The 23,662-nt window shown below is 36.0% G+C and overlaps 1 protein-coding gene across 2 annotated transcripts in view; it reads left to right on the forward strand.

Annotated features, from left to right (window-relative positions):
* Positions 1–2,581: 2,581 nt before the first annotated feature.
* LOC143188757 (uncharacterized) overlaps positions 2,582–23,662 on the forward strand; it is a 122,488-nt gene continuing 101,407 nt past the window's right edge. For both annotated transcript variants that reach the window (XM_076393183.1, XM_076393184.1), the window contains exon 1: positions 2,582–3,765. In XM_076393183.1, coding sequence (XP_076249298.1) covers positions 3,721–3,765 — 45 coding nt within the window. In that variant the 5' untranslated portion in view covers positions 2,582–3,720. The remainder of the gene's footprint in view (positions 3,766–23,662) is intronic.

A 23,662-nucleotide genomic window follows, 5' to 3' on the forward strand; every position in this document is an offset into this window, starting at 1 on the left:
TACATTTTATATGCGTAAAATTCGTTATAATTAAACTTTATATACACTATAAACTCTATATTACATAATACGCTATTAATTAATCCGTCAAGCGGGTTCGCGTACACATCGATGTACGTCTACGCATACATAGTGATAGTTATTGGCTTGAAGGGTTAAACGCTATATTAACATTCAATTCTCCTAAACGCATAACATTTCATATTCCAAAGATTTAAAAACTCGAAATTAGGGAAATAGGAAATGGGAAGTTCACTTAAACAGATAGCGGTTGAACTTAGAGAATAAAGGAAAAGTAAAATGCGAGCGATTTCACATACTTACACGGTCTCCGAGAGCTGCCGTCGATAGCGGCGAAGGGAGTCGAATCGAAAGCGGAGAATTGCACTTTCTCTGGAAAGTTTGAACCTTTTTTATGCTCCCCGTGTCCCGAAGTTTTCCACCCCCACAGCAAACTGTTGCTTAGATCGTTATCGCGTACGCCGAGCGATAAGGGTGGCGGCGGTGGATTCTCTCCCTATCGACGCGAAGGAATTAGAAACAATCTCGGCGCCGAGGGGACGGCGGTTTATTTTCGCTCCGTTCAACCCGCGACTTTTCAATTTAATGGCTAATGAGCATCGCTTAAAAAGCCACAGACACCATTTAATCTGATTACCGTTAAAGGGTTACATACCGATAAATATTAAATAGAGAAATAAAGTTCTTGGTACAATTAGGCATTAGTTGTTGACCGAAAGTAAACAAAGAATTGAAATATAAACAGAAAGAAAACAATTTTGGTTCATTGAGTCCGCTGTAGAATTTAATTCAGTTGTGAGGAAATAAAAAGAAAACTCAAATAAAATGTGTTTTTACTAATAAGACAACTGAAAGTAAATGTTAGTAAAATTTGAATTACCGAATTTCAAAAATTGGTTTTTTATTAAAACAATGAATGTACATTATATTAGATTCCGTTTACTATTGTGACGACTTTTACTTTATAATATGGTCCCACCATATTATATTATATAGATTCTGGTAAATATATAGATTATCTCTATTTTTGAAAGATTTTATTATAATTACAGACTATAAGTTTAAACAGATACGATTCGACAAATAAATCATCCATAACGTGACCCCAAATATTGGGGAAACATTGAAGACGTGCCAGCTCATGAATCCGGAAGATACTCTTTCACGTCGCTATTACGTCTCTTATCGTTGGGAAATACGCGCGTATTTCGCATTAAATCGGCCAGAATTATGTGCAGTATTTCTTAGAAGACTAAGAACCGTGTCTTTCCTTTGATACTTGGTAAGTCGGCCCCCTCCGTCGCAACGGGGAACAAAGCCACCGTTGTAAAGCCCTCGATCCCAAGTCCCCGTGGCCAGGGATCCTAAAGTCGAACTTGGACGTCTTGCAACGTAACCTCCCTTATCAAGCCCGCAGGTGGTCGACGCAGTCGCCGTTACCTCGATCAGCTAATAACTCGAAAGACGGACCATTAAAGACCCGTCGGGATACACGTTCGAGGCCCACCACTCGGATGACGACTCATCATCGGTACATGTTTGTGTACGTGAAGCACACACGGGCAGAGGTGCGCATCGATACCGCGAGAGAGACAGACGAACAGATAGATGGCGAACAACAGAGAGCACGAATGTATGTCCACGTATCTACACGCGCGCACGGACGTGTCCATAAAGAGAGGGGAACGAGCGTACACATACTCTCCTAAGCAAAAGCCTAACACACCCGTGGAAGCCCCTTCGGCCGATGAGTACCGGGCGTCCCTTGCCCCCTCGCTAGATCCCCTTTGTCCCCCTCTGTCCCCCATCACCCTATGCTCCGCAGGCAAGGGTACTCTCTTCCCCCCCGAAAGCCCTATGGACGCTCGTGTGCGGCCCCTTGCGCCCCTTTCAATCCCTCCTTTCCCTTGAAGTTACCCGTCCAGCGGTCTCTTCTGTGTTCTGATAGTGACAGACCCTACCTTACCGCCTCCGCTGCCGCCTTCGCGGCCTGGGGGGCGAGCGTGGCGAGGGGAACCCAGGCAAGGGCGCTGGAACGGCAGAAACGAAGACAGAGAGGAACAGGGTCGCGCTAGAGAGAGAGAGGAGCGTAACGCGCTAAAGAGAGACAAGAAAAGGGCAAAGGGTGAGGGAGAGAGGGTTGACGCGTTTGAGGAGGACTGTTGGGGAGCAAGAGCGGTGCAGGTCATAGCAGGGCGCGGCGTGAGCGAGAGACAAAGACGAGACGATGAAACGGGAAAGTGGGGGAGGGGAGAAATGGCATATATATAGAGAGAGAGGGAGTGAGATCGAGAGAGAGGAAGCGGTAGGGAGCGAGAAGCAAGGGGAGAGTGGGGTATGGGTGAAACGTGGAGTGAGGTGGCGTGGTTAGGGCGCGGAGCGTAGGGGAGCCGAGAGGAACAGGGAGCGGCGCGGAGGCGGTGAGGAGAATAGTGGAAAGGGTGAGGTGGCCGAGGGGAGGGGGGTAGCCACCGCGACGCCAGTCGCCAGTTTGCCGTGAGCGCTCGTGATACAAGGACGTTCTGTGATTTTACTGACGAACGTGGCGTTTTCTCAGTTATCGTACTAGGATCGGGGAACGTCGCGTTATCTTTACGCATTCGCGTTCCCTCGAATCGGACGGAGTACATGTTCAGCCGAGTGAACATTCCAAAGGATTCACTCTGACAAGGGATAAGAAATTTTCGACGGCCAAGAAGCGCGACGTGCGCGGACCCGCGAGACGTGTACACGAGGAACTCGCTTCGGAGCGGTATTTTTCCCTCTTGTTTACCTCGCCCGCCCTTGACGCGTGGGGAATAACCGTCTGTGAGTGTGTGACATTTTCCCCAGATTGAAAGCTATCAATTTCTAACACCTACTCGCTCACCGGCGAGAGAGAGTTCTCATTCGAACATTTCGTATGATGCATGCATGTATTTTGTTTGCGATGTACGAGCATCTCGATCGATCAGCTGATCGCGATTCCGGCAGTGTTGCATCGACTCGATGGACTGTATAGGAGCACCGCGTTCGTCGAGTATCGTGTACGTGAGCGGAAGCCTGAATTGGCTGTGGACGGGACAGTTTTCGGTGCGGACTTGTTGCCCTTTTTTTCAACGGTGACGTCCGCCTCCGCGTAACCCGCGGAAATCTCAACGCGGCGCCGCTGCACGGTGTTGTGCGCGAATTTAAAGTTCATCAACGCGCGCGGGACAAGGACAGAACGTGCAGTGTATACACACGTCAGTGTTAGACAGAGACGGTGCGCGAGTGTCGAATAGAGAGGGGACTAAAGCTAGAGAACTAACTTCTGAGATAGTTCGTGGGTGAAACGTGTTATTAAGGCGAATTCGAGAGACGTCTCCTCTCTCCATCTCTTCTTCCTTTTCTCTCTTTCTCTTACTCACTCTCTCTCTCTCTCTCTCTCTTTCTCTCTCTCTTTCTCTCTTTCTCACTCTCTGTCGGTTGTGTTCTATCGAACGGCGAAGAACAGCAAGTGGACCGTGGTGAAGGTGGAAACGGAAAAGAACATCGACTCTGCGGCTCTTTTGTTTGGTGATCCACGGTAGTTTTGAGGACGCGAGTAGTGCGCCCGCAAGGTTTAAAGTTGATAGCACGAGCAAGATAGAGGGGCGCGGAACAGAGTCGCGGGTGAAGAGAGACAGACACGATTGCCGCTCCACGAGGAGAAGAAAGACGCGCGCGTCGGGACTGAATATGTCCGCCAAGCGAAAGGGCACTGTCACCATGCAGCACCTCAAGGTGAGTCGACCGATTGCCTACCGTGTCGCCACGTGATCGGACTTTTTCCGCGCCGCGGCTCTCGTAAATCAGTCGCAGATGTTGCGCCTGGACAAAAACCTTGCTGGGTATCAAAGTTTAACGCGAAGCAACGACGTGATTCAAGGTTATTTAGTTTGTCGATATAGTTCAAAAGTGTCGTGTAAAATTGTAATGCACGCGCACTCACGACACATGTATGTATGTGTGTAGGATATGGCGAATAAAGTGGCAGATTCTCCGTTGGGGCGATCTTTGTGAAATGACGCCGCGCCGTTTCAAATGATACTCCGTTTTTTATTTTAAGAATCTATTTTTCTATAGCATATTATTATTATTTTATTTTGCAAGTATTGATAATGCAATTTCAATACTTGCTAAGAGTATAGCAGGCTATTTTCTCGAAAATTACTAGTTTTTAATAAATTTTAAAAATATTCTGAAAGTGGTATACTGCTCAAAAATTCGTAGAAGAAAAGTGTCGTTAACTTGCTTATGCATTATTATAAATATCTATTATACAATCTTGAAGTATGTATTTGTTTACACATTACATGCTGTACAAAATCTGATACTTATAGATTGTTTCATGTCGAATCCCTATTTGCAATATACACATACATATATAAGAATCACAAATTTTGTACATTTTCGAAAAGTTAATCATACACGCAGTAATACGTCTTGATTATTTCACAGACGTAAATAATAGATTTATCCCTTTTTTGACACAAGCTCAGTGCTTGCATTTTTATCTTTTTCACTTGCATGAAACTGTACATACGTACATAACATTACTTATGACTTTCTTATAAAAAAAAAACGATGCCATCGAAACGTATCTATTTTTCCGAGAATATACGCTAAACTCTACGAAAGGAGAAATAACAAATTTAACATCCTTAAAAATGCAGATTGAACCAAAATAATGTCGCTTCACGATTTTATTTTATCTTTGTCTAGGAAGGTGTTCAATGTTTGATATATTTCATCATTACCGTGTAAACTGTGGTGCGACGAATGAAGAGGGTTGGAAGGGTCGAATAATTTTCGTAACGGCTAGGAAACCTAAGAGTGCTGAAATCGAGTTTCCGCTAGCCACTCGTTTCGTGGATCTCATTATTCTGACGCACTCTAATATTTTTTTCTCCCCCTTCGTGTTTTTTGGAATGGGAGAAGATGAACTCTACGCGCGCGCGCGAGCGCATACACCCGCGAAAGTTTTAATTGAAAGAGTTACACGAATTTTCTGTTCGGGAACGCGCGGAAAAGTTGTGAGGGCGACACTTAACGCGTATTGACTCATTAACTGTTGGCTGCGTCGTTATTTCCGACTTTTATTTTTCAAACTACCAAAATTGCGTGCGCGTGCCTATGTGGTTGTATCCTTTCTGCTTTCTGAACGAGCCCTCGTACTTTCGTATCGATAATAATCTGTCTGATCACGATCACATGCATTTGTTTGTATTTCTGAAGGGATTATTTCCTGGCTAATAGAGCCTATGTGCATGCGTACATGTATTCACAAATCTGATCTAGTAGTATTTGTTATAATTGTTTCTGGAGCAAAGGTTAGAGGTCTTTTAAAGTTCTTTATCTATAATAATTAATCTACTAGGTATTTCACGTTCTAGAAGTATTTCGCAAAATATTATATTTTGTAGATCAAAGTTTTGCAATTATATTCTCTGTAATAAAAAAATACTATTTAATTAAAGTATAAATTAAAGTACTTACAGTACGTATCAAAGTCTATACGATGAATGAAGGGATTTTAGATATTTACATTTTAATGTTTTGACATAATCACGTCTTAACATAAAATTAACAATACATATCTTAATTAATACAAATTTAACTCTCGATAGAGTATTTTATAATTCGTAAATTGTTATGTAATTTATTAAGAAATATATGTAAGTACTGTCTTTATTTTACAATTTATACAAATGGTCGAAAGTTCGACATGTCAGTATAGATATGCAAAACCTATTTATTCCTTACTGTTGAAAAATTACGCAATTCCTTACGAAAGAGTGTTTTTCTCGCCTCTGATTAAATGCTCCTTACAAGGAAAAATGCGTAGTAGTATATTTTCGCCGTAATCAATGAAATGTCAATGCTGTTGGATGATGAGCTAGCCAGAACTTATTGCAAAATTTTTTCTTTTGGTTAGTTTAAACTTGTAATACCACGCGTGAAAGATAATCCTCGGATCGCGTTTCTAGGAAGCTCGATTGGAGCACGTGCTCAATCGAAGAATCTCGGTGATTGGACACATGTTCTTAAGTCGTTATCGTCTATCTGTATATGTATACTAACTGGTTAGAGAATTTGCTTTCCTATATTTGACAAACACCTTTTTCATAGAAATATAGAGCGTTTCTAGTAAAAGGGAAAGTAATAAGAAATTAATGTAATATGTTTGCTGTCATCTTGGTTACAAACGTATATTTAAATTTCTCTGTTCATTATCAATCACCTTCTTTATTTTCTGGTTTCATAACAAAATTTTTTCGCTATTATTTTCTTTGATTGATCGCTTAGGGCTTAGAGATTCAAATTTTATGTAGGTAATTTTCTAAATGAAGACTTTTATCATATTGATAATTTACATTCATAAAAGAAAATCAGAAGAATTTATATATCTACTTTATTAAGTATACCAACGTGTTGAACAGTTAGAAAGCCCCTTCTCATTCATCTTAATTATTTATTTTTTAATGCCAAAAAGTTTATTTCCTGTAACATAAATAAATGAAAGTGACGTAAGTAAATAAACATTGACTTTTCAAATATTAAACACATTACGCTTTTATACACATAACTCGAATTATATACATGGATATTTTTGTCTGACTGATTTTCCGTTAGTGTTTGGGTTTTAAGTCACGAACGCGTTAAAGGGGTGTCGATTGTGACCACCTGTAATTTTATAATTATATTTGCATATTTTCCGTTCGTCCGTAAGTGCGTATTCTAATTACTCATGTTGTGGGTAATTGACACGGAAATGTAATTTTGGAATTGCGTGTGAGTGAGTTGACAGTTTGAAACATCGTTAAAATCTCCGATTAATTGTATAAGCTTCGATTGTAATGTTGAGAGGATTGATCGAAAAAAATAGGAAAGAAGAAAACAAGTGAGAAGGATTATTTTAAAAGTGCATTACTTTGCAGTTATTTACTTTTGTTTCAATTATATCTTTTTCAAGAATTTACTCTTCATCTTTAAATTTTCTAGCTAGGTATACGATATATGTATGTTAAGTATCACTTTTGGCCTATTTTCCTTCTTTATAAAACATCATCTTTAAAATGATCTCTTTGCGTGAGTTTCCAATATTTGATATTTTTGTGCACAATAAAACAAATCGTTTTTTCTCCCTTTCTAAAAATAATTACTCGACTGCATTAATAGTGAAATGTAGAGGCTTGTAAATAAAAACAAATCGTGGACAATATTAATCTACTGTTAAAATTAAAAAACGGCTATAAATCTTGGAGTTAATATAAACATTCATTCAATTGCTTTTTGTATGAATTTAACTGATTAATGTCATCAGTATTCTTAAGATGGGTATGAGTATTTTAAAAACGGTTATGAAATTTTGTTATTTAAGTAAGAATGATTTTCTAGTGCCATTGTTTTATTTAGAGACACTTCGAAGATTTTCTCCCATAAAACAATATGTTATTTATGTATATCACATTAAAAAAAAGTTTTGTCACGTATATTATTTAAGGTCATCTAAGATTATTTTAAGTCATAATATAATGCGCCTCCAACTTCAAAACGAATATTTAAAATACTTGTTACTAGGCTGTGGATGCTTATGCAAATTTCTATGTTCATAAACATAATTCGAAAAATGGGACCCATCCTCGAAATATTGTAAAGTATAATACAGGTATATCGACCGTAAAATTGTAATTAATCCAAGTTAATGGTTTCAGTGCAAAATTTCGATCCTTTTTTTAAACACATCAAAGCACTGCTGCATTAATTTTGCATTAAAAATTAATTTGTAAAGTATACTTAGTTTTTGATATTTTTTGTACATGCTTACACATCGTATGGATACTGTACTTCTTTATACATTGAAATTTACCATAAATGTATAAAAATCCACAGCCTACTTATATGTTCTTCAGAATATAAAGAACTTGTGATAACATTTAAAACGATTTAATACATTATTTCTGATTTATTTCTTTATAACTCTCTGCATCAGTACCACATGAGTAGTATGTTTAAGAATTTATTACAGAAAACAACATATATTGATCACTAAGCAAAAGTAGTAAACCTCTATCACTTCACGTCACTTAAATTAAAAATACACTTATTTATACTTATTGTTAGAAATATGTGTATTAAAAAAGTGAGTAATTTTACCTGTAGTAATAATCTGATTTATCGAAAACTCGCGCATTATTAGAACACTTTTATCACCTTTAAACTCTCAAAAAATTCCATTCACTTTTGTGTATTGTATTCACTTGTTTCGAGGTCAAGGAAGGTGACAAATCGCTTCGACTCGAGAGCCATCCCAGAGACTCCGATTTAGCCCAATAGAACACGCGATAAACGCGTCTCCCCGTGCGAGAGAGCGCAAAGAGGAAGCGCGAGGAAGAGAGCAACGGTAAATATTGGCGGCTGGTTCACTCGCAGCCGCGCTAGCAGATCGATCCGATCAGAATCGAACCGCGAAAGTCAAGTTGGAATTAAGGCAGGTTCGGGACATCCGCGTCCTTCTCCCACCCTGGCATCCTTTTCCCTCCCTTTTCCTGCTCCTTCCGAGGCGACTGTCTCGTTCTGCCGCCACCATTCCCTTTCTTTCCCTCCTTCGTTCACTGAATCGCTGCTGCTGTTCACGCTCGCGCCCCTCTCTCGCTCTTTCGCGGTCCAACAGGTTATATTTTTCCAGCTTCCTCTCGCTCTCCCTCCCTCTTTCTCTCGTCCTCCTCCCAACCCTACCGTCCCTCTCACTCCTTCTTTCCCCCCGTCGGTTTTATTCTTCTCTTTCATTCACCAGGGTAATCAATCTTCTCTTCCTCTCGTTCGTTCCCTTTCGTTCGCTCCCACGCCTGTCTAACTTACCGCTGAATTTAGGTTTTTCGCCCCAACGGGCGTAGCGCGTTCCTCGAATTCGTTCCGCATTTCAACGTACTTTTCTGCCGCGACAATCGCGCGAAGGAGGAAATAATTGCATATGACACTTATCCCCTTCGAACTTCATCCGATGGAAGGAATAGCATTGTAGCCTTAAAGATTGTTTGGTAGTATGTAGCGATTTTTAAATTATGATTCTCGTTGGACTGCATAACCGATTTACATTACGCGTTAATGGTTAGCTTAAGTCTTAAGCCTGAAGACGCATTTCATAATTTGAATTATGATACATGTAGGTATACTCGATACGAATAAAGTTATTTGACTTTAGTAGTATTTTTGTACTTTTATTTAATTTACTTTTTTTGCATTTCTCCTTTAGTATTACATAATTTGAACCCTTTTTATACCTCAGGGCCGATATTTTCCGAGGAATACATACATACTATGTACGGATGATAGGGTAACTTTGTCGCCGCTACAGGCACCGATTAGTAGATGTGAACGATTCGGCAAAGTAATGGAAGTTCATGAGGTTCGACCCGATCGTTGTGGCTGAGTAGACTGACTTGTTTCCCTACGATTAAGTAGAAAAGCATTTCTTTCATCTACCAACTTACCGTACACTTGCAATTTGAAAATATGCAATAGCGCTTTATTTTTATAAAATAAGTTTCTATAATGGAAAATGCATCTACTGAACAGAAATGTGTGTGTTCTCTGGGCTGTATTTCTGGTATTTCTGGACAATATCCGGAAAACTTGTAAAGTATTAAAAGGGTTAATTGTTAATATAATAGTCTTTTTTAGAATATTCAGTTTTTTTAAATTTTACCATCTAATATTTTTTGAAAATTGATTCTTTTGTGATTTACTTATGTATAGCTTTTTATTCCTTTGATTCAATACAGAAAATTTCTTTTACTTTTCTATAAATCTTTTATTTGATTGTTTCTTCTACAGATGTGTCTATTTACCATTACCTTTGTGTATCTTGTACTACAACAAGATTGTTACGCTCCGACAAATGAAAGAAAAACAAGAAAATTAAACGAATTAGATACAGAGCATTGTTCTCTTCCATTATTTAATATGCCAGTATTATTGTACCAACTTGATCGCCAGCAACATATCAAAATTTATTATCAGCGTCACTCGCGTTCTGACGAAGATGATACGAGTATCTCCCAGAAAGTACATACATTAAAACATTTTGTCTGTGATCGAGATGCATCGTGTGAATCAGTACGTTGCAGGAAAAAGTCCTGCTCCATAAGGAACGGACATGGAATTCGATAACGATGTATTCGGCTTGAATATACAATGCGTTTACTGATTTCCCTTGTATTCGGTCCGAGCAGCGGGACGAAAGTTAAGCTGGATTAGCCGAAAATGGACGACACGTTTAAAAGGAAACAGGAAGAAATGTTTGTAACTGGGGCGGTTTTAGTACAGTTAATCCTCCTTTTTTGCGGCATAATATTTGTTCTTTACTTTTGCTTTTCTCTATCCGAACCGTAAGTTGTACTTACTTTCATCATTAATCTTTAGGTAAAAAGAAGTAATTGACTCAGATGGTAAGTGTAAAAATTCAAAAGTAAGAGAAACGAAAGACAAATTGGTATTTTTCTGGATTAGCGTCTCGGTGTTTTAAATGATACTCAAGAAGAACTAAAAGAATATTATAGTAAAATTGTTTAGTACTATATTTAACAATTTCGTATCATACTTCAACAATTTTTATCCTGTAGGATAATGGTACACCGCAATAGTATATTGTAGTTGTAAGTCTGACTTGCTGAACTGGTAAAAACGAAAATGAAACATTTAATAAAGGAGTTTATTTAAACGGGGAAATAAATTAAACGTCTAGAAATATATTTACCTCGAAAATTAGATGAAAATAGTGCTCATAGCGTCAAATAATAGATCAATTTTTTATTTGACTAAACAAATGACTGATTTAAAACTATTGAATTTATATTTTTACATAAAAGGAAAACATTTACCTTTCATAAAAAAATATATAAAATTAAGATTGAGATGTCATAAAGTGTAATTTGTTTTAATTCCTAAATATGTTACATCTGTGCTTGTCGAGATCATACAAACAATACCACTAAAGTCAGATTTGCATGGTTTCGAAGCTGCGAAAGAGGCACGTGGAGTCCTGGAGTATTAATGGGGCGTGCGATTCTCCCGTTAAAGGATTAAATTACTGGACGTGGAAAGTCGTGGAAGCTTGAGGGTTCGGGCATAAGGGGTTCCCTTCTTTAACGACAATCTCGAGTACTTAATGGAGCTTGTAAATGATGGAAAATCGATCTGCTCGCAAAATGTTATTTTTCTATGACTTGGTTTTCCGAGTAGGCTTTTTCTCTACCGCGTTAACATTACGAAAATTGTATATTTTTAATAATTTATTTTTGAAAAACGAGAAAGATTTTCACGTTACTACTTTGTGAGATTATTTTGTATGATCCCCTCTACACCTGAAAAACATTTGACCAAAAAACTCGCAAAACAGTTCGTAGGTTCTCTCATTCGGCTTTTTTTATCGAGAGTGCTAATTCAAATTTATGGTATGTCGCCATTGCATACCCTCTCGCTTATCATCGCATAAAATAAGTAGTGCAAATGTTGATGAGTTCGGAGACAGGAGAGTTGTTCATCTTGGGAGACAGCACTGTACCTATCTACTTGTGTTTAAAATAAAATAGACACATTTTGTCACCAAACGCGTTCATATATCTTTAAACTGGGCGGGAGGTGAATGTGTAATGTTTACTTAAATTTAGAATTTCAAAATGTTTGAATTTTTGAGGCAACATTAGTAGGCATTCAAGAAACTTGCTCGAAACATTGCTTGAAATTATTCCATTGACGCGCTGCCGCCACTCGAGTTAGCCGCGGGGAAAAGGCACTCCCACCACCAACGTCGAAGTCTCCAGTTTATCATTCACACGATCGCTTCCATTCGTTCAGGTAATTAACTCACCTATACACGCGCGAAGTTAGCACGCAACTAGTGCCACAGTGTTCGATCTCTAACTCGCAAATCTTCAGGTTATTCAATACAGCAGCTACTCAAGTGTCTGAGAGTGTTCATCAGAACTTCAAAATTAACATTATCACAGATTTTGTTTTCAGATACTTAAGAAATTTGTATAGGATTTTAGATTATAGATATTTTAACGTTATTATTTTATAAATCATCTTTAACTCTATTCTATATAGAGTTCTCTTAAAATGATTTTTTTTCTAAATTCAACCGAAATAAAATAATATGCATTCTTATGTTAGTATCGGTACTATATTTTCTTTAAAAACTTTATATAAGATTATGTATATACTGTGATTATGATTTAATTTTTGTTATTTTACTAAACGTCATTATAAACAATTCAGAATTTAGAATTATTCTCAGTCACTTGATTCATTATCATTATGGTACATGTAAATATCGCTTATAGCGACGAATTTTAATAAATAAGAATTTTAGTTGTAAACGATTGATACTTAAAAAATCCATGACTACGTGTCTTTTATTGTTTTCTTTAGTCCAGATTGATGGTAATATATTCTTGAAATCAAAGATAAATAGTTTGGTGCAATGTTGCACTTGGGAATAAATGATGGCTAGCAATTGAAGAGTGCCTGCTCAAAAAGCAATAATTTACACTGGTACGAAAATGTTTAGGCGAAGCAATATTGCGATATTGGACTACTTAAAGAATATTATCATAGTATTTTACATGCTTTCAAACGTCTTTGATGGTAGGTTAAAACACTTTAGATTTCAAAGCACGATTTCAAATTCGATAGAGATTCAAAAGTAATTCAAAACATTTAGATTTAATTCTTATACACAACATATGAAATACTCTTACATATTATACATTTTGTGATTGCACAATGTTCATTATTGAGATCTATCGTTGTGAAAAAGGATAGCATCTTCACCGTCCTGACACAGTGAAAAGGGTAAGAAAGAGTTTCGCTTGGGTGTGTGGTGTCTCTCATATACTCCACAACGTAAGGGCCGGTATGGATTTCCCATAAGATCAGGTATGCTGGTGCCTGGAACCATCAATAAAGGTGTGTCAGTGTTTCTCATTCGCGCTATAGAGACCGAAAGGTACCGAACAGATAGAGGAAAAAGGAGGAAACGAGGCTTCCCTGCTCTTGGCTCGTTTCTCGCCCCGTTTTCAAGCTGTCTCCTTGCTACGTTGTATGGAACATCCCAAATATATCTTTGCTTGAATACTTGCGACGTTTCGTGGCATCTCGTGGCGCTGCAGGGTAATTGTTTAACGTGTGCTAACGCGAGAGAGGAAGTAAAGCAAATTTTGTTTATGGAGTGAGTTTCTTTCACTTGGGAAAAGTTTACTTATGGATTGCGTCTGTTGGAAAAACAGTGAACATTTTTAAGTTCTTTCTTTTTTCTTGATAAACAACTTATTTAAACCTGCTTATTTGCGAATATATTAATAAAATATAAAATTGTTTTAGAGAGTAATGCAATTCTGAATTTGTTCTATTTGTACTCGTGGTACCAATTTTTGTAGTTTATTAAAAGATTTTCCAACATTACGGGCAGAAACTTTGATTGACTTTTTCAAACGATTCTCTGTAATCAAATTAAGTTTAAATAGTATTGAATTTTTACAACTTTGTGTTACAAGATGGTTCGACATTTGAAAGTCTGATTCTTTTTTCAGAATGCCCAAAAATCTACGAAATTGAGATTGTTTAGTCAGTATTTTTGAGAAACATTAGTATATATAACATTAGTGTAAATATACATACAGCTAGATTCATTGAGGTACCTGAACAATTGTAATTCATGTGATTTATTATTAGGAAACAAGGTATTGGTGAATCAAGTTTGTATGCATGGTTTTGAAACATACTATTGTTAATCAATTTCATCCCTTTGTACAGATTATTTTAGAACACCCAGTGTTCCAAAAGTAGGTACATGGTTTAATAATATTCTAGAAGTACAACCACTCTCCCTTATTCTTCTTCTGGGTTCTGAATTACGCAGCACGCTGTTCACGTTCCAAGTTCGTCTCCTGTTCGTTCCCGTGGCATTTGCTTCGTGGTTACCTTTATAGCCTCTTTCTCGGAGCCCCGGAAAAATATCCTGAGTTTACGTACCGTGAATTCCGCGCGCGAAGTATTAATAGGCAGTCTGATCTTGAAAGTCGTCGTTGATCTGTAACTTTTACAAAATTTTCTGAGATAGTTCCTCCTCTTGGTTTATCTAAGCAATGAACAGTTACGAATTAGTAATTACTGCACTTCCTTTAATTTTTATTTATTGATACATATCTAATACGATATGTATTGGGAATTATTCATGGACAATTTGTATTTAGTGGTAATTTGTATTATTTAGAGAATATACAGAAACGGGGAGTAATAGCTACTTTATGATTACATTTGAATGTGAAAATAACAATTTTTTAAATAATTAGGTATGAAAAATTACATCGGTTGAATGGCCGCCTTTCGATCACTGACAAACTTTAGCTTTTTTCACTAGTTATTAGTTTATATAAAGCGTTTAATGATATTGCATTTGTTCAGACTGTTGTGTTTGTAGTTAAGATAAAGCATTTGTAGTTCTAAAAACAAATCGAAACTGCCTATGAGTTGAAACAATTGAAAAGCTTGTGACAAAATGACGCTTGTTAATTTCTATCTGTTTCTAGGAGAGCAGAAACAATATTGTAACATCTTAATTCTTGTTCAATTGATTAATATTCTTCTCAATAAAATATTCATCATAGTATGCAGACTGTGGTTTTGATGAGATAGCTTCCATTACGTTGTGAATTTCTTTTTTAGCCACTAAAATGTGATTTTATTTAAAAGATTTTCAAATTTGACAAGGGTTGTTTTTGTTATGAGTTTTTAAATTATGCACTTTCTTCTAAAATAAATTTCTACAATTGTAGCATACTGATAAAGTATGTACTATAAACTTTTTACACTTCATTTTTTAGAAGCAAGATTTTTGAATTACCCTGTACTACACGTCTTCCTCTCGTCCACCTCTACTTACGGTATACGTTCCTTTCGAAGTAAGAATAAAAGTTCACCATGTTTCTCACGAAACACAGCAGCCACTCGGTTACGCAACCACTACGCATTTTATTCGCATTTATCAGTCTCCCATACACTCACATTCAATTTTGCTTAAAAACCTACATTCATCCAGAGTTAAACGACCTTTTTGTACCCTTCTCTGTTCTGCAACATTGTATGAATACCATTTCTGAGTCCAGCAGAGATTCACCTTGCAAATATCTTGGTACATCTTGAGGAATGTTGATAGTTTGGCCCATGACACGAGGCGAATCGGAGGAAATGGAATTTCCTACGAAGTGGTCAGTCGTCATCGCCGCTCGTCTGGTCAGTCTGATGATGGGCTTATCGGCGCTGTTCGTCAAGTAGCGCGCGCGCGCGCGCATGCACACACTCGTTGTCACCAAGCCCTCGGCTCGGCCGGTAGGCGTGTGTGATAGCGAGGTGATGTTTGTGCTAGCTGTCGGCTGATTCAGGGAGCCATCCGTGTCAAGGTACACCGCATCGACGTCCACATGCAATTTCTTGTGTTCTTTTTGTGACGGTCACGCGCACACGTACTGTCGGATATTTACTCGTACTCGACTTCAGTGCTCTTACAGTCGGCTCGAAGTTATCGTTCACTATTACCACAAATTTATTGCTAAACAAATCAATGACATACTATGGGAATATAAAATCAATTTGTAAGTTTTGCATAATAATATCCTATTCGTTCGATTCTGGATGTGTACATACATACATGCATGGTAGTAGATTATGATGGTTTTGAGCAGGTTTGGCTGAAGGTATTGTGAAGCCAGGGGCTGGGAAAGAAAGGGGGACAAGATTGATACTAGATTAAAATATTCCCTACTCTTTGAGAGGATTTTAGAAAAGATAATTATTTTCAATCCTCGGGCTAAAATGAGCTCCAAAGCTCCATGATAAATGTTACTTTTGGGGACAACTATTAATCAAGCGAAAATAATTTTTTCCTTAAGTATTTGCAGAAATGTATTTTAGTAGCTATATGAAAAAATGAAACCCTTTAAAAAGTGAAGTCTGAGGTTACGGACCATCCCAAGACCCAGGTCTGGTTTTGAGTTAATTCTGTGGTATAGTAGTGTTGACAATATGTACAGAATGGGCTCTAAATCTGGGTATAGTTGATGACAATTGTGGAGTGGTTTAAATATTTTAGGAATAAATTAAAAGAGAGAAATTCATATTTGTAGAAAATAAAAGAATATCGAATAATACGCATAGTTTGTTAAGACTGGTGATACAAGCAGAAAGGTAATGATTCTAACTAAGAAAATAAGTTGGAAATATACAATAGAATTTTTTGATATTGCGCTTCATTTTTGAGAAAATTGATTTTGAATTATGATCTAATACAAGCGTACGGAAGTACAACTTTGAGTGCTTGAAAGAGTAAAGGGAATATGTACTTGTTGCCTGATTATTGACTATTTCTACCATAAGCTAGAAACATTCCCCTTTTTCCGTGTACTTCACAAATGCCTAAAACTGTATTTCGGCTAAAATTCGAAGTTAATTTTCCTGAAAACGAAACGATATCAAAAGAATTGTTTCTTACTTTCATTATTTTATGTAGAATCATCCGCATTCCACTTGTGCTATCAATTATGGGGTATTCTGTACAATTGACGAAAAGAGAATAGAGGTATTAGAAAGTTCATGCAAAAATTGTCTACCAAGTTTTGTCTTTCATAGTTGAATGTATAGAATATCTCTAGAATACCAAACTTTAGATACTTGCATTGTATTGAATATACTGCTGTTTAAGTATACTTTATTTAAATTAAAAACAGTAATTTATTATTACGACTGAATCTAGAAACTTAATTTTATTTGTTTGATTTATTTGTAATCAGTGACAATTTGCTCTCCAAACTACAGCTTAAAATAGTATGAAACATTAATTGATATATTTTTGGCTGATGAATAATTGAGTAATCAAAACAATGTACTTGGATATTTTTTAATATCTTAGTTTCATAGTAACAGAACGAATTCTTTAGTATAAATATTATATTTCTTTAAATAACTGTAATTTTATAATGGAATGTACTATTAAAAATTGGTAATCGTCAATTTCCATTCCTAATTTATTGTTGAATGTTATTTGGTCTTTAAAAGAACCGTGATAGTTAAAAACATTGTGTATCTCTATGTTTCTGTTTAATTTTAATTCATACCTTTCTTCGTGTCTCTAGGTGCAAATTTAATTCTTAAGTATGACTGTTCACTCAAAAATGAATGAATGACAAATTATTAATGAAGTTAATATTCAGAGAGCAAGAAAATCGTGTCTAGAACGATGACTGTTATTTTTGTATGGTATCAACATAAGTTCAAGAACATTCTAGTAGCGAGCATCGTCTTTTTACACGATGATTCTATTAACCGCGACACGCAATTCGGCGATTCATTACGCGAAACCCGTCGCCGGAAGGAAATTACGGGAGGGACGGGACAAGGTAGAGCAGGTTTCTGTCTGTTGCGCGTTGCGAAAACGTATCGATACTTGGAATGCAGTCGATCGATATAATCACACGACTGATGACATTGTGAAACGAGGCTCCTCGATCTGACATATAATTTCTGTCGTGCACTCGAGCAGATAATTAATTGTGTGGGAATTTTGCATACCTATATTGCTCGCATATGTAATGGAATTGATCTTGATTTTTGCATAAATTTTGTAAATTTCAAAATGCAAGCCCAGGGACTGCGAAAAGTGTTCTGTTTGGTGTTTTGTACGAATTGGATATGAGTTTGATAATTCTTTATTTATTTCATAAAAATCCTTTGACATACCATTTGGCAAGGACTATCTTTTCATTTGCAGAAAATTCAATCAATCTTGTAGTTTTCTAATTTTGATTATTTGCGTAGAATCACAAATTTATTCATTTAGGTATATAAACACATAAACATCGGTGGGCACACATATGCGCGCTTTTTTTCCCTCATTTATATGACAGATCGCGCACATGTGCGCGCTTACAAGTACATCGCATTTTTTTCGGCACTGTGCCACGCAGGGGCAGATGCCTAATCCAGCTCAGGATTTGTTTCAATATATCCTTGAATTATTTACTTTTATAATACAAAATGTTCAGAATCGCTAATCTACGTCTGTTCACAAAATTAATAGTACAAATACTAATTCATAAAAAAATTACGACATTTTTTCTAAAGTCCGAAAATTGCCCGTCACCAGTAGCGATATACCGTGAAAACTGCCTCGGCGCACATGTGTTAAATATCGTCAAATTTTTTAATTTCTTTTGTTCATTATTTTTTGTAATCGTATCTTTATTTTTTTTTTATGCAATTTGTAAAATTTCATTCATTATTTTTGTTTATTGTGCAACGCTATCCTGTTAAACTTATTACATTTATAATAAAATTAGTTCATCTCATACAAAAGTCTTTAAATATAAATTTTTGATTTTAATTCGTTATTCAAAATTACATAAAATAAGTAAATTTTAGAGTGTAATATTTAATATTCTTCTTTTAAAGTACTTAATTGAATGTTGATTTTATTTGCCAGATACTAAATATTGACAAATACAAAAGAATATAAATTCTAAAGTGGTAAAAGAATTGAAATTTCAACATTTTAACGATGGTATTATGTAGATCACTGTGTACTTGTTAAATACAAAATAAAACTATAATTAAATTTAATTTCATGAAACTGACGTGACATTGTCGTCAATGAAAATTGTTTCTTTATAAATTTTATACAACATTTAGTAATACCAAAAATTCACAGTACTTGAACACGAATAATTTAAAACAAGTGTGTAAAACAGTGCAAAATTAAAGTCAGCGTATTTTTCAAATATGCACTTTTGGAAACAGTTTATATTCGCAAATGCTAAACATTCCTATCTACGCAACAATTGACTGTTTAGTATTTCAAGGTTCATCAATATTTAAAGCAATGGGAATCATCGGATTTTGATGATCTCAAACAATTGCATTCCTGAAACTTCAAGTATTTCGAAACCGGTCTGGATCGCATTATCTCGTCGAAATGTGAGAGATAATTTAATTATTTCTGATTCGAAGGTCATTTATGAAAAAAATTTGCCTGATCTATCTCCATCATAAATCATCAAACCCACACTGGACTTGTAAAACGTATTTAGATCTATTCGTTAATGACACCTGTAATCTTAAGGGTTGAAACTGACAATAATTCCTAAATGAAATCTCAGCACTGCTAGAATGTCAAATAGCGATGTCAAAAAAAAAGTTGTTTCAAAATTATATAATTTTAAGCAAGACTTACTTAAAGCTCTAGACCCTTAACATGCACAATAATTTTCGTAATTGTGTAAAAAGAGAACGATTATGTAGAAATATTGTTCGGTTGATTTGCCCTTTGTTGGCAATGACTAGTGACACTTTTTATTATTTTTTTATTTTAAGTATAAGAATCTTGATATAAACATCTATACTCGAGGATAATTGAGTACTATCTAATTCATGTATACTAGGTGTTAGAAATTTTAAACTATGATTTTACTAGAGCTGTGCGAGAACTCGAAAATGTCGGGTCGAGTCAAGACAAGAAATTTTTTCGCGATCAGGACGAGTTCCCGAAAGACAGTGCTCCCAAATCTAGGTTTAGTGGTTTACATGATTTCAAATCAAATGAATCGAAACTCTGTAAAGGGGATGTTTTCTGGTTTAGTAACTCTTGGTTAAATAAGTAACAGATGAACTCGATAGGAGTTGAAGTTCTAAAGACACATAGAGTAATATAAGGTATTAATATTGTTTGAAGTATTTAATGGACTGTTAAATAGCAACCTCAAATCACTGTGCAACAGTTTCGGGATTCTCGATAGAGTTGTGATTCTCAAAAGAATCGAGATTCTCAAATGAATTGAGATTTTTGAGTGAATTGAGATTCTCGAATGAAATGAGATTCTCGAAAGAATTGGGATTCTTGAAAGAATCGAGATTCCCGATGGATTTGGTATTCCCAAGTGTATTACTCTTCTTGAAAATTTGATTACTGTTTCGAGACTCGCTTTAATGAGATCTACTTAGGTCTCGAATTTTTAAATTTTCGATGTTTTATTAATGAAATGGTAAAAGGGTGTAAGTTCACAATTACAAAACTGGATAGAGTGGAAATAATGTACAAAATGTTTAATGGTAAGTAGCTAAGTGGCAACCGGGTTGTCTAAATTTTCGGGAATATAAACACTTTCAAGAATCCCAATTTTATCGAAAATATCGTATCCAACCTTCTTCCCGAGCCCTTCATCGGGTTCTCAAAATTTTCGGGTTCTCACACACCACTAGATTTTACAAATCAAATAAAATAAAAATCAAGAATTACGAAATTCCGTATGATAGTAGATTTCAGAGTCATTAGTTATTACAAAAATGTTTAAAATTCGCGTTAAATGTGCCTGATTTGGGTCTTATTTTCCTGCTGTCGTGCATTATAGTCAGGTCAGACAGCAAAGTCATTGGAATAAGTTCATAGTCAAATATGTTTTACGTGCATTTTAAGCGTTTTTTTCAATGATTAATAACTCTGTAACGAAGTTTTAATCATATTTTCATCTATCATCACGTTTATCCTATTTTAGGATGTAGAATCGTCTCTTAAAATTTTTGGCACCTATCCTTGAACATCCTGTATAACAGAAAACGTGTAATACGTTATCTTCTGTATAATGCAAGTGGAGATGTAGTTTTACATACAATTTGTGTATTATGCTCTTTCTGTGGAAAAGTGTTTAAGCCTTGGACGGCGAATGCTGGGTCAAAAATGACCCTCAGTTCGCTGGATCTGCACATAGATGTTAAACAGTCCGCTGTCCGAGAGTTAAATAATTCATATTTGTATCTTACTTTAAATTCTAAATATGTAGGAATGAGATCTAACAATAAGTGTATTCTGGCAGTCCATTTTCATTTCAGAATTGAATATAAATTGTAATAAAAAGTTAAAGAAGATTTTTAATATTAGTTTGCAAGGGAAAATTAATAGAATAATTGATTTCAAATTAAATCGCTATTTAATTAATTTGAATCTCTAATTTTCTTGAAATATGACAATGTATGAATATGTACTATGTAGAATTGACAGGAAGTATTATAAGAGAACACAGATTAGGAGGGCTGAAAAAGCGTGTAAAACGAGACGTGGGCCTAATGTACTCTGACTAGTTAAATCTGCATTCCTTCCGCAACACTACTTTCCAGTTTTGCACAATAGTTAATGTTTTAGGAAATTGATATGGAACAATGTTGGAATAAATGTACTTTAATACATATTAAATAATCTCTAAATCTCGTGGTAAATTTTATTATCGAAACTAATAAATTTGTTATAGTCTAAATCGAATGGTAATTATAAAAAAATTTTATATTATATATTTAATACGTAACGTTTCCAATGGTTCCATATTTATCAGATTGATTTAAAGGCCGCCATTCACTAATTAATGATAAAGCGGAAATATTTAAATTCGTTATCGTTTAAAGATAAGGCTAATTTGAATGAAGTGTCTAGCTAATTGGTAGTAAACTTTGTGAATTTGGATAATTAATTTTGTGTATATAATTTGTAACACTTTTCTATTCTTTTCTATTTTAATATATTGTATAGCTTTCCGAATTTCATTCCGTCATCAAATCAATTAGAACTTACTTATATTTGGAGTATTCCTTTATGAAAATATAGTTACTGAGTTAACCCTCGGTAGTCACACCTATTCTACGGTACGCGGTTGTTACATTGTCATTCAGATCCGGGTGAATTTTCAAACAGCTGTTGCAAACAAAATAACAGTGGTATTCGACCGACAAATTTTGAAATATAGTTTGAATATTGTAGAATATGTTCCGATAATAAAAGATTAACAAATAAAGTGACATGTTCAAAAACAAATTTTTAAGACTGTAAATTTCAACAAAAACAGTTTTGTGGAAAAAATTGTAACTTTTTCATGTTTTAACCGCTGTAGCTAAAAATTTTGGTTGATGCTATCAAAATATGGTGCAGTTTCTGAACAAAAATTTTTTAGCGCACGTTGCAAAGAAGATATTTATTTGACATATTGGAAAAGGAAAATTTTTGAATAAGAAGAGTGGTATAATTATATTTACAACAAAATTTATTGACAGAAACAGTATCACACTTTTTGTTTCTAATTTTTGATATGGGTTATTTTGATCCAGACTGACAAACGAGGGCTAATTATTTTCACATTGAAGTCCAACTATTATATAGTGATTCACATGGTCCATACTACCTAACTAACCGTCGATCAATACTATACAGTCCCATGAATCTCTCGAAAGTTCCATCCAGACCCCAAAGAGGTCCTTATTGCCGGAAACGGAAAAATGCTACTGTCTATTTTTGAAAATTGACTTTGACAGTCGAAGGCCAATGACTTTTATTTTACTTCAATTACCTACAAGCTCACAAGCGTCTCTGGCAGTATAGCCCAGACAACCAACTCTCTCTGTCACCATCCCCTGGCGCTTTTCTTAAGTCAGTTGTCAGTCAGACAGCACGGCACGAATCGGGTGAGGCATGAAAGTTTCACTCGTGATTATTCTCCGAGTCAATTAGCAGCAACTGAATTTGATTATCGCGGTGAGTAATCTCGGACCTAGGACAAGCAGAGATCTCTTGACTGTCGGAAGGGTTAATTCCGGCGTAGAATTAAGGGGTGCAGTTTAAGAACGCTGGAAGATGTCGATCTAAAAAGATAGGCTGCGTCGCGTTTCCGTCTGTTGCTAATTGAATTGGACCCCTCCAACCCCGTTAAAAGTACGGCCAGAAGTGGTTGGTTAGCCCGAAAACCTTGGGACGTTCGTTCGAATCGAGACCGGATGCGACGCTTCGCTGGTAATTATACCAAGTCTGTGGATTTTCATTATTTATGCGCATAGGTACGTGGGTAAGCTTCGAGACTGCTCCTACCTTTCGTTTCGAGAGACGAAGAGTATCCAGGAAATTAACGATGAAACCGTCTGATGGTTGAGGGAGGCACGTCACGCGCGGAAACGTTAGTTTTTAATGTGGAGAACTGCGCACTATGCCAGCCGGAACGCCCTCTTTTTTGCTAGCTGTTCACTAAGTTCTAGATTTTTTAAGGGAGGTTGGAGTGTACTTGGTGATAACAGGATTGTTTGGTTACTATTTATAAAAAATAATTGCTTGCAATTTTATATATACAAGGTGTTCCAAAACTGATGGTACAAACGGAAAGCGGGTAATTCTACGAGAAAATAAGATGAAAATGTAGAATAAAAATTTTTGATATCACGTTTCATTTTTTCAGAAAATTGATTTTGGATTTTGGCCAAGTACAACTGTACCGAACTGCAGTTATAGACCTTTGAGGGGTAAACGGCGAAAGGGGAATACTAGCGTACCATAGAGATAGTGTGATTAGACCGAAAGTGTTCCCCTTACCTCGTGTACCCTTCAAGCACCCAAAACTGTACTTCCAAATGCTTAATTTATATGTTTATTCAATATTTTCGCCTAACATTTTCATGTAGAATCACCTCCTTTTTGTTTAGGACACTCTATATAATAGGCCCAGTAAAGTTTTTACATATTCTATATCCAAAATCATGGAGTCGAACATTTGTTTCGTAT

Source organism: Calliopsis andreniformis, chromosome 3, assembly GCF_051401765.1.
Source record: "Calliopsis andreniformis isolate RMS-2024a chromosome 3, iyCalAndr_principal, whole genome shotgun sequence".
NCBI lineage: Eukaryota > Metazoa > Arthropoda > Insecta > Hymenoptera > Andrenidae > Calliopsis > Calliopsis andreniformis.